This window comes from Psittacula echo, assembly GCF_963264785.1.
Source record: "Psittacula echo genome assembly, chromosome: 6".
Classification (NCBI taxonomy): Eukaryota; Metazoa; Chordata; class Aves; order Psittaciformes; family Psittacidae; genus Psittacula; species Psittacula echo.
In genome coordinates this window covers 42062067-42075114 of record NC_137743.1, presented here as the reverse complement: position 1 = coordinate 42075114, position 13048 = coordinate 42062067, and the positions used below count along the sequence as shown (strand labels likewise).

General features: G+C 38.5%; 1 protein-coding gene across 1 annotated transcript in view; it reads right to left on the bottom strand.

Annotated features, from left to right (window-relative positions):
* Nucleotides 1–13048, bottom strand: part of PKP4 (plakophilin 4) — a 90432-nt gene that overhangs the window by 18417 nt on the left and 58967 nt on the right. The window contains exons 8-11 of the mRNA XM_080621581.1: nt 10802–10993; nt 9008–9231; nt 6213–6341; nt 3351–3564 (exon numbers count right to left, since the gene is read on the bottom strand). Of these exons, the coding sequence (XP_080477707.1) occupies nt 3351–3564; nt 6213–6341; nt 9008–9231; nt 10802–10993 (759 nt within the window). The remainder of the gene's footprint in view (nt 1–3350; nt 3565–6212; nt 6342–9007; nt 9232–10801; nt 10994–13048) is intronic.

The window sequence follows — 13048 nt, the reverse complement described above, 5'->3', positions numbered from 1 at the left end:
AAGTTGCCCAGAACAGCAGAACCCTGGATCCCTTTTCCAAAAATACACAAGCAACACACGGTGTTAACTGCTGCCAGAATGCAATCTCTTACAAAGATGACACCGTGTATACAAAAGATGGTGCTGCTGGACAGAGAACAGCATTCCTCAACTGAACTAGCTGCACTAGTACCAATTTGCAGAAATAAACTATGAAGAGTTGCCAGCACCATCAACAACCTCTTTCCCCTGTAAGGACAGAGCTTCACCACAGAGCTTACCACAGAGCTAAGCTATGACTAATTGCTGCTGGAATTGGTGCTCATTCTTCCTTCCTTTTCTCCAGCTATGAAATCATGCCACTCTCCCACGTTCAGCACTGTCGCTTGCCTGACTTTTCAGGGAGGAATCCTGACAGAAAACCAGCCACTCCAGAGCGGATCAGGGGTGTTTCTGTGGGGAGGGCACGGCTGGTGGCTCCTCTCTGCTGCTGGAGATCTGATGAAAATCAAGAAACTACTAAGTGAGGTAGACATCTGACCCACTTCTCTGCAACACTTGTGGCCATGGAGTACACCAGTGTTTCTTACATTTAATGTAAAAGGGCTGTTTATGAAGGCCTCTTGAAAGTAGACTCAGTTGCTAGAAACCACACCTGGGTTCAAGAACATGCCCATTTTTATTCCTACATCACAGTTTTCTGCTGTATCAGCCTTCCAAGACAGAAAAGCCTGAAATTCAGAGCCTGATTCCAAGCTGTGATGAATGCAATGTAAGAACCAGATACCGCAAACAGGTGTATACGCTGCATGTCACCTGCTGGGAATGGAGCTCTTGTGCAGAGCCTCAAAGGCCTCAGCAATATTTCTGCTACCTAGTGCTGAATCTGTGCTGGAATGTGAAACAAAGCATCCTCAGAAAGCACTGCTGCAAGTATCTAATGAAATATGTTGTGGTGACCCAAACCAGTTTCCCTTCTAAGGGCTGTCTGCTGCAGAGCACAGGACACAAGGCTGCCATCAGGCTGCAGCACAGCACCACAAGCCACTGGGGCAGCTCAGTGAAGGGTTATCCTCAGTCCAACTTCTAAAGACTCTTTTTTTTTTTTTACTTTTCTTTTTTAAGATTACTTCATTTTTATATGATTACAAAGAGTGATTTAGCACATTTTATTTTCTGACTAATCTATAACCATCAAGATTACTTGCTTCCCTCATAAAACATTCTTGTGGTTTTGCAATTATGCTTCCTGTATTTTTTAATGTAACTTTCTATTCAGTTTCCACTTCATTATCTCCCTGCATTTCACTCACTCGTAATTAAAAAGATACCCCAGTATGCCTCCTGTTTTCTACCTCCTCTAAAACATACTTGTGCAATTAAACCCTCCCCCAATATTGTAGCTTTTCAAACTCATCATAGTTCGTCTTTAGGGCATGTTCCCAAATAGTTTCTGAGGTTAGAGGATTGCTTTTGACCAAACAATTCCTCAAAAACTTTATATAAATGAGTTCATGTTGAAACTATCTATACAGACTGCAAGAAGCTTGTTATTCTAATTTCACTCATCTGGGATAATGAAGTTTTCATCTGTCCAACTGCAAACTGAAGTAAACTGAGTGAATTTCCCTGGCAATGCCATCAGAGATACCTGTAATTGTTCAAAGGCAACCGATACTGCTAATAACAAATGTAATTCATTTAGTACAGAAGAAAGACCATCCTCAGCAAAAAGAAAAGCACTGTATTTCATTCCAAAATGTTACATTGGAAAATCCATTTTACATGAAAAAATATAAATACACTACAGCAGTAACAAATAGTGCCAATTTTTAACTATCAGACATATGGTGTTTCTGGTCATGTAGAGTGACACTAATTTCCCTGTATTTACATTACCTTAATCTGGGAATAGAGTGAACCGAGTGTGGTTTGCTAGTATTAGTCCTGACATAGGTGGAGTTTTCTAATCATTAAAGTAGTAATCAGTGGATCTTTTCTGCTTCTTTTCTTTATATTGCTATTTACAGAAAGCATTTAAGAATTCCTAAGCTCTAAAAGCCTGCTGTGGATTCTTCTCAAAAATCCAGCATGACAGAAGTCAACGCCACTGACTTAACCAGAAGATAATTAGGTCAAAACTTTTCTTTTTTGGAGCTGGTTAAAAAAATTAAAAATGTGAGTGAGAATTCAAAAGTGAGTGCCCCTTCTGAAGCAGTCAGTTTTCATTAAAAATAAATACCGTGCTTATTTGAAAAATCTTTTTACTTACAAGTAGAATCATAGAATCATTTAGGTTGGAAAAGACCTTTAAGATCATCAAGTCCAACTGCTAACCCAGCACTGCCATTATCTTAATGCTTGCTTATGTGGAAAATACTTAAGGAAAATAGCCTGCACATGAACTTGAACTTAGAACTCTGTGCAGAAGGTAGCCAAAGCATTTTTCTCTACTTAATAGCTTTTCTAAACAAGGAAATGACTTGGAAAGGCTCACAGCACTACTTCTAACTTAAGCACCGTTGTGCAGCTTTGCTTAGTAGGTAAGCAGTTGAGCTTCACAGCTTAACAAAATTAAATGAGGGAGCTACTAAAACTTGAAAGAGGAACTGTTTAAAGAAAGTAAAAAACCTCATTTTTTTTCTATCCTCTCATTTTAAATCCCCTACAACCTACATAGACAAATCACTCCCACAGAGAGAAAAAGAGAGAGCAGATGTACGCAATACCCAGCAAATCCACCTTGTTTTGATGGAAATGGAATTCCTTCATGTGTTAGAACTGCAAATAATTTATTATTTCTGCACTTTAAGTCCACAGCAAGTGCCAAGCAGGTTCATGGTTTATAAGCTTAATCTGTTACCTTGTCCTCAAGAGACTGGGAGTGTCTACACAGTCACTTTTCAGGGCTCTATAAGCAGGCTGTGCACTGGGAAGCTTCTTTAATTTGCATACTTGTCATTTTCTGCCTATACTTGAGCACACATTTACATAGTTTGGGTCCATCTTAGGAATTCTGCAAGACCTTATTGAAAACTTCTGTCAGCAGCCTTTAATAAATCAGGTGTTAGTAGTTAATAAAAAAATGCCTCTCTAAGACCTAGCTGTGTATGTAGGAGAGTCACACCAGGGGAAAACCTACCCTAAGCAGAGCTTTAGTGCAGCTACCTCAAGATTCGCTTCTCTCAGTGAATCTGTACATCCATCTTAATACTTTAACTGTCAGTGATTTTGTATTCACAAAAAATACCAGTGCACAAACAGAAAAGCAGTCAGTACACTCAATTCCAGTCTCTTACCAGTTTTTCATTCCAGACTTCAGAAAAATAATCTGTGTTTAAGGTCTCTGCTTGTTTCTTTTCCAAACTTACCTGTTACGAGCTCTTTTACTTCGGCATCGACAGATTTTCTCAACAACCGCAGAAGGGCAGGTATCCCACCAACATTCTTCATCGCTATTTTGTTTTCATCAGTAGACTTCCCATAAACAAGGTTTCTCAGTGCGCCACAAGCATTCTTCTGAACTTCCAGGACTCTGTGATCCAAAAGATCAACGAGGTGCTTGATTCCTCCCAACCTGCACACCTAGAAAACATAACATTGGAATCATCAGCACCCACTGTTTCTACCCGTTTCATGCTCAGATTTAAAAGGCTTTTATTTTTATAAAACCCAACACATTCCAGTCTGCTTCAAGAAGAAATACTGTTGGTAAACCTTAATCCCTTGGTTGTTACATTGCACTGCAAACCCTGGTGAACACTCACATCCTTGCTGAAAAGGCTGGCGGAGATTTTCAGTCATTTGCTGTGCTCAGAGAAAAATGCTTACTGGTAAAGTTTTGCTTCCCAAAAATGCTGGTCTTAAGTCATTTCCTATACTTCAGAATATCTTTTTAAGGAATATTGGAAATACAAAGTTGCAAAGATTAAAATGCTGACTGTTACGCTTAAGCACACACACAAACCAGTTCAAATTAGCATCCAGTCAGTCCTGTTGGCATATCTGAAATTCTTTTTAAAAAGAAGATCTACTCTGCATAAATTCCCTAAACCAAAAAGAACTGTTTATATGGTTTGCTTTAAGCAGGTTAGTTGCATTTATTCTTTGTTCTATGTATCTTTTAAAAAAAAAAAAAATATTAGATTGTGTTTTAAGATCTCATTTCCATGTAAGACTTTTCTTTGCTCAAGATACTTTTTAATGATGAAAGATTAAGGTATTTTAGAATTCTGTAATGTTTACTAAATAAAATATATTTTAAAGAGAGAACTACATGGCATTACTTGTAAGATTAACTATTTTAGTAATGTAAGATTACTTACAAGATTAACTAACAAGATTATTACTTTTCAATAAAAAATAACCACCAAAAATTACCAAAGTATTTTTTATGAACTTTTTTAAAAAGTCTGAGCTATTCTGCAATATAGATTGATCTGTTATAACCTGGGATTATTTTAACACAGCACAGTAACTTTTGTGCCATACAATCTATAGAACATGCCTGAGGGAGGTGGCACAAGGTCTTCCTAATCACTCCATACCTGCAGCATCAGGAGGGAACCCTGTGGTGGGGAGAAGGAGACACACCATCATTCCTGAAGGCTTGGCTTACACAGGACGTGGCTCTGGCCAGCCAGTAGAGATGTAAAACGTAACCGTCCTAAGGGTTCTCTAATCCAGCACTAACGTGCTTTGAGAGGCCCCTTTTCTATTTTAACCTGTACAATAACTGGTCTGGCAGCCACAAGGCTATTTGAAATACACTGATGTGAATGTGTTTCCATGGATTTTTGGCTTTTAAAATTCAGTGTCTTTTATTGGCCATAACAACGAGAACAAAATTATTCTCAATGAAAACATAAAATGATTTGGCTAAATCTCAGTTCAGTTGATACTTTAGAAAACAGAATCTTCTATTACATTATTGAAAAATGCACTGGGTATCAAGATGGTCAATGTCTTTACTTACACCTTAAAACAACAAAAATGAAGAAGCTTGGAAAAACCGATTGAACTGGTCTATGACCAACACCAGATCTGATTTTTACCTGTCAAATCACCTCTTAAGTAGAGTAACAGAAATAAAATGAAAGACTGATGACTTGGAGATTCTTAGACCACTGTTTAAAGTGTGTGTTTTTCAAAAGGAACTCTGTATTTACATGCCTAGATGTATGTACTCCAAGTTACACACCCAGGGGATACCTAGTTTGGTGCTGATCAGTTAGAGAAGCCACTGCTACACCAAAAGCCACCAGGAATCTCTACCTAAAGGCATTCAGTGGACCTTAAGCTTAAAGTTATTCACCTGGCAAGATTTCTATAGTAGGAGATGAGTATTACCTTATAGATTATTTATTTGATACAAACTACACTGAAAGCAGATACTGCAGGATGCTATAAAAGAGTAATTTAAGGGTTGTTCTTTTTCAAGGCAGTTTTTATTTCCATTACTAAATAATGAAGAAAAAAAAATTAACAAGGGGAGTTAAACCTCCCCCTTGTACATCAATGCAGCACATCAAACACTGCATCTACCTTACACGTCCATGGTACAGATACAGGTCACAAATGACAAAGCAGCTGTATCATTTTTTTCAATCTGTACTCAAAACATGATGGGATAGTTTTGTATATATAATTCAGAATAAAACTGGACTAGAAATGCATTCTTAAGATTTGAATTTTGCTGCATCCTTGGCAGCTGTTTCTGCTTTGAACAGGCATTTTGGTTTCTAAATTAAAAACAAAAAATAAAAAAAAAAATATCAGAATTCTTGTAAAATGATACATTCATGAACTAATATATCAGAATTGTATCAGTATTTACAGGTAGCCATTCATTACCTGGAAGTGTCATTCATTCATTCCCTGCAGTTTCACAGCTAATCTAAAGATTCCACCCCCCCAAAACCCAGTTTCTTAATGCTTACACCTTCAGGTTTTACCAGTGCAGGCACTCTAGGCCATTTTGCTAGATTTTTAGCATCCTTAATAGCCTGGCTATTGATCTAAATTGATCTAGTTTTTACCACAGCATTAAAATAATGAAGTTAAATCATGAATGAAAAGACAAAAGCTGTCCTCAAATAACGCTTTACTGAATTTGGCACTAAAATAACAACCCTTTCCTATTCCAAATAGTTTCTTGTGCTGGCTCCTGCTCTGAAAGGACCATGATTGCAGCTTCCCTATCATCCCAGACACCATCGTGAACAGCACAGTACCTCCGTTTTCACTTTGTTGTCCCCAAAGCACAGGTGCTGGAGGTAGGCAGCTGCATTCGCCTGGACTGACGGGAACTGATGCTGAAGCATGTGGATGACTTCAGGCAGTTCTGGATCTCGCCAAGCAAACTCCCTTCATTAGATGAACACATTCAGGAGAAGGTGTTAGTTACAAATGTATGTTTATTTGCCAAGTAGAATTACTAAAGCATCTCAAGTGTTTTTCAACAATTCTGATTTTGTTCTGGAGTATCAGGGTGTCCTGGGTTCAGCAGTAGCAGTCATTTTTCTCCTTCTTAGGGAGCCGGGGGGAGGAAAGGGGAGAGTGAGCGAGTGGCTGCGTGGTTCTGGGTTGCCAGCTGGGCTTAAACCATGACACAGAGCTAGGAGGGAAACCAGGTATATTAGAATAATTATGAGTAACATCATCCTTTAGTCTTCCAATTGGACACTTCACATCCAATATTCTTCAGTTACCTTGGTTGTCAATCAAGAGGACTATATACACTTGAGTATACCAACTCAAACACTGTAACCTACATAATCCTCCCAACGCTTAAATATACAGCAAACACCCACTTAACCATGCTGCTCAGGGGCATCTCTTCCATGCAGCATTTTTTTTCCCCCCTCAGTGCTCAACATTCTTCCCAGTCTGAAGTCAATTATAATTCAACAAAGACTGCAGAGCCTGAAATTTCATCATCATGGTCAGGTGCAGGAAGTTTGCATAATTTGAGTTATTCAGGGCTTATAAACTTAAAATCATTAAAATCAAATCTCCTTCATTAAATAATGGTTTTGCACAGACAAATCCTGGAAAAGTCATGAAACGTATCTGTGCCCAATTCACGGATTTAGAAATCGGCTCAATATTTGCTGTGCGTGCTTCCTTCCTTCCGTAAAGGGAGATTGAGGGGGAAGGAAAAAAAAAAAAAAAAGAAAGGAAAAGTAGTATCTAAGTTTTCCCATGCTCAAAAATCCAAGTAAATGAAAAATCATATCCCAAGCACAGTGTCTGGGGAGCTCTTCAAAGGCTAATGCCCAGCCAGTTGGGTCTCCCCAGGATTCTAACAGTCACCAGAATGGGAAAAGTCATGCCTACGATGAACTGCTCAACAACTTAGAGGTTTATTTCTGCATACTAAAGACTAGAAGTCCTTAGGGAAAATTGCCTTTCTAAGAAGACTATCCACTTTCTGAGTACTCCCTTGCTCTCATTCTGGAGTGAGGCATTTAAGCAGCCCAGGCTGAGGCAGCTGTAACACTCACCCAACCTCTACAACAGCATGTTATACCAATCAGAAACTGTAACAGATTAAAATGTAATGTAAAACTAGTGTACTGGGAAATTACAAGGTAAGAAGGTGCATCAGCAATGAGAACTGAGGCAGAATTTCTCTGCAGTTTTTTTCTGTGAATGTGGGGCAGCCCTATCATAAGTAACTGCTCTTGTAAGCCAGGCCTGAACAGCCCAGCCAGAGCACACAGCTAGCAAGCATTATTACTTAGATTACCTCAACTGGATTATCCAATTAAAATTGTTTAGATGAATGTATCATTCAGTTAAATGAAATCAATCTAGTCCCTCAATACCTATTAAAACCTCCTGGAATATATTATTTTCTACTAATAAACACAAAATCTATTAAAACCCGTGCTTTCATTTATTTTGAGGCAGAAGGATAGGGCCAAACTAGAAAATAACTGAACCAGGCCATGAGCCTTCTGTAAGGTGGGGAGCTAGGAGGATTTTGGTGTAAGACTCCAGTCTGACCATCGCTATTAGCTGTTTGTTTCAAAGGTTATTTGGTGCCCTGCTGTTTCCCTATGAAGACTTCTGAGGCACTACTGGAGCCCAAAAACCCGCCAGAGCAAGATGGTCTGCACTCAGTTCTTTCTGAGCTTGCAGAGCGGGCCAGGGGCTTCCATGACCAAGGAGCACCTGAGTGCTGTCTCCACAAACTGGCAGGCTGCAGACGAGAGGAATTTCTAGCAATCACTGGCCCACACTGAAGATAAACAGCACCATATATCCCTCCAACCTTTGCATGGATCGAGGTTTAATACTTGCATATTAAAATACAAGGTTTCAATGAACAGTGTCTCTAGTAAATTGTCATGATAATATTAGACTTGTCATGGAACACAGAATAGCTTGGGCTGGAAGGGACCTTCAAAGTCATCTAGTCCAGCTCCCCTGCAATGAGCAAGGATGCCTTCAACTAGATCAGGTTGTCACATGCTCATGCTGTGTACATACATTTACAATTTCAAACTAATAAAAATATTAATGTGTATTCACTTTCAAGATGGCACATTTATATATCATTTTTAAAGTTACTTGTTTCGAAATGTAAGCAGGCTGCTCATGAAAACTTCATTCAAATACATTCGGTATGTACTTTCAAATTTTCAAGCCCTGATTCCCATTCCCATAAAGAGAAAACTCACTAATATCACAGGTTGCTCTGTGAAGTTACTCAAAAGTACTTGGAATACAGCAGTCAACTCCTGAAATTTGTAACTATTTCCTGTAACTTCTACAAGAAAATAAACATGGAAGGAAAATGTAATAATAACTATATGCATGAAAGTTGCTCTTTCTTACTGTAACAGTAGACTGCATTTAATTACTTTGGCTATGAAGGCATAGATCGTAGTATCTACATTAGTCATGCCTGTTTAAACAATATAAAACCGGAATATGCCCAATAAATGCCACATATATTCAAGGAATGTACTAAAAATCTTATTATGGAAAATACATGTGATCCTTGAAAGCATGAATGGACTTGCCTGGGGTCCTTCTGAATGCTGTCAATGGATGGAGATCGCGTGGTCCCATCATCGGCAGGCGTTGCATGCTGCAGCCTGTTGTAACTGGGCTCTGACAGTCGATACTGCACTGACCTGCTGTAGGGTTCCGCATAGGTGGCTGTCGTGTTCAGAGCATAATTATTTCTTTGGTATGTGAGTGTGCTACGTTGACTGGATGATCTCTGCAGATTTCCAACTCCTAGTATAAAATCAGCATTAAAAAACAAACTAGGTAACAAATGTCTACTGAAGAGAAGAGGCAATGTGTGGTCAAAAGTGTAAGCAAAAAGGGAAAGAATCGATCTTAAAATTGTGTACTGCGTTCAACACTGAAAGCTATTGCCAGATTTAAGGGAGCCATTACTCAATGTCCCAGGGAAGAGAGAGGTTAGTTACGGAACTAAAGGTTTGGCAGAATCAAGCTTATGCTTCAGCTTGCCTCAACAAGTATTTAAATACAAAATGCACCTTGTGCCATCAAGCAGAAATCAGGAAGCAAAATGTTTTCAAGGCTTATAATAAAATTCAGTTACTAACAGTAACGCCAATTTGCCAACTGCATCAAAAAGTAAAAATAAGTCAACAACAATGTATAGCGTTTAGATGGTATTTTCCTTTTCCTAACTCCATGCACATTTTCCCTGACAAGAAGTAACAAGAGGAAGATTTCAAAGATTAAGCTGATCATTTCAAAAGCAGCAATGTGCATCTTCCTCACTTAACAGAGCTGTTGTGATGTCTTTTTTCTTCCCAGATAACTGATACTAGGTAGACAACTAAGCAGAGAATTTCAGTTCTTAGTTATGTTTCCTCATTGGCACATCCTGACAAACTTAATTTGTCTACTCTAAATTGTAGAAGACCACAGAATTGCAAAAACTGTTGCCTCCTTCAACATTCTGTACGCTTAGTGTTTCAGTTACAGTAAAAAACATTAAAAAGCAACTTCCAAATGTGTGACACACAAACTGGACACTTCTCTATAGATATATTTCTAGAGAGTTACTTAGCTAAATCTCTCTAATACCTTGGGAGGTTTTGGAAATTACTCCACTATACAAATTATTGATCAACCTTAAAGAATGAACTGCACTGCAGTACGAATTGCATGTCTTGTCACAGGCAATCAGTTCTAGTACTACTCTAACACCTACACACTTTGTAATACAAGAGTAGAAATTCTATGAAATATTATAGAAATATTTCAGTTTCAATATGCAGCCTTCAGATGTAGCATCTTAACATGATCCTTTGCTGAGAAGTTGGGCAAAACCAGTATTTTTACTGTGAAAGTCGCAGGAGGTACTTTAAGTATGCAAGCTATCATTTTACTGATGAGTAATAAAAAGAAAAATAAAATAAGAAAATAAAAAAGAAGAAACTCGATTTGTAAGAAAACGTTGCACAGAGAATGCAAGAGGAAGCAATGCATTTTGTGTGTCATGAAATACGCTTTCCTCAGCTGTACCTGGGTGTGTGGTGTCAAACAGAAAATACTCTGCCCCTAAGCTGACACTGATACATAGCCCCAAGTATTTCTTTCAAACACCACAAATGCTTTTCAATTCCTGCTGGTTATTTTCAGTCCTTCAAGCCTAGTTTCTGCTTCCATTAATTTATAACATCTGGCTTTTCCTTTTGAATTGGAATTACATACCCATATCATATACGTTCTCCTACGTGCCACAGGTTCCAGAAAACTCCAGTGAGTAAATCAAGCATGACTTTAGACACAGTCACCAGAGGAGTTGTGGAAGCCCTTTACCCACCTGACCCTGTTCGATACAAGGCTGACTGGGATCCCTGGTGGAGCTCAATCGTTCCGTGATTTGGACTACGGTACACAGGACTGTAGTAAGTTCTGCCTTCATAGATGGGACTGATGTGCAAGTCAGGAGATACAGCTGATCGTAACTCTTGTCCTAGCTGGCTGTGTTGACTAGCGTATGAACTCCTCAGACCTGAAACCAGGAAGAGGAAGATATGTACATGGCCTATATAAATTAAAAATAATAAAGCTATCATGCTTGAAGCTTTCTTGTTTTAGCCAACATAACACTGAAAGATTCATTGACAAAGAAACATTTCCTTGATGGAAAGTTTTGTCCATACACTGACAACATTTAAGTTTCCAACTCAAAGTTTTTGGTAGCATTTATAGTTGAAAGTCTAAAACATACAGAGTAAAAGGCAAGTCAGTGTGTGCGGTTCACAGCTTCAGCCATGACAAGGTAAGTTGGGAACCCAACAGAAATTCACCTGTGAAACAGGCAAAGCCTAAAGGGGGCCATCATCCTGAAAATGAAGCAATATATAGCAGTAAGAGCAAAAGTCTTCTCGGTGGTGGCAGCGCCATCCCTTCCAAACTCACTCCAGGTCTTTCTACTCTTGGCATTCTTCATTTATTCTGTGATTTCACCAGTACTGTTCATTTACTTAAATTCTTCAGAGTACAGATGATCAAACATACTTCCCTTTGTATTACAGGAAGTAAGTGTGACAATCACATACATCCCACCTGTTCACGGTCCAGCATTCCTCATGCATCCTCTCCTAGACCACTAACATACATTTTTCAATCTTACAACACAATTTATTGTCATCTTTCTTACCTAAAATTATATGCAGAGTTTATCTACGACACCAAATCATACGTTGTTAACATAGTTAGCAAATACATACGTAACATATAGATAACATGGCCAAGGCAAATGCATTTTTAAATGTTTAGTCATTCATAAATTCAGTTAGGACATAAAGCCAGCAAAATTCTGGGTTTAAAAGATATTAAAAAAACCCTATTCCATAAAATTAATACTGTTTTGCCCACTTTGGCACTACCATTGTAGGCACTCCCACTTTAGCGGCTATCAAAGCAATGAGATATGGTAAGTGAATTACGCAAAGGTAATGAAATGGTGTAAATTATGGAACAACTTCAGAAGACAAGTAGTGATGTGTAACCAAACATATCCTGCATTTGAGTATTTCCCCCCACCCAGCCCCAGAATCACAGACCAGCTCTATCACAGTGTCTGCAAGAAAACCCATGGGGGTCTCACAAAGCAAAGAGGCAGATGGACTGACGCTTCCCAGGTGATGGTGTCATGTCCTGGAGAAACGCTCATCTTGTTATCATTGCAGTTCTTCCAGAACACACACCACAGGGGCACCCTTCCCAGAGACTATAAGCACAGAAGAGGACCTGACCATACGCACATCCTCTCCTTCAGCTTACCAAGCAGGGAAGAGTTCTGAATGACACTAAAGGCTGATATGGTACTGGCCTTCCCCACATTCAAACTTCCTCTCAGAAAACTGGTCATACACAAATTTGAGTTTAAGATTTCAGGTGTTATATTGAACTGCAGTATAAGAGTTGATCACAAAAAACAGACATCTTGGTCTGTTCAAAGGAGTGCAAGGTCTAACTGCAAAATCACCTTGTCTGAGCTACTTTAGATAAGGTCAGAACAAATCCAGTAATGCAGACAGAACTTAAAATGTAAAGTAACTGCACCTTTACAAGAACTGCCCCTACCTTTTAGGGCTTTATTTTAAGCTAATATTACAAAGGTTACCCCTAAATTTAATTGAAGTGAGATAGAAATATTAAGGGAAAAAAGACTAAAATTCAGTGGTACTAAGTAACATATTCTGAAAAAGAACTAGATATAAGACTAGTTCCAGCCTAGTATCTTTCACTTTGTGTATAACCTGCACATAAATTTATATGTACTTTATCTTCAAAACCACTGTAATGTCTCTGTTTGGATAACTCAGTTTCACTTAGCTTCTTCAAACATGAAATCTAATTTAACATAGCAATGTAGTAATGAAAGAGAAAGACAGTATTCACAGGGAACTTGTGGTCTGATTGATACATAGTGTTTGACATCGGTATTTACAGCTGATTTGATACATCCTCCACAATTATGTCGTAGTGGTACAATGCTTCATCCATAAATCGATTACTACATTAAGGGTTTTCTAGTTGTAGTTTTGTACCTAGTTTT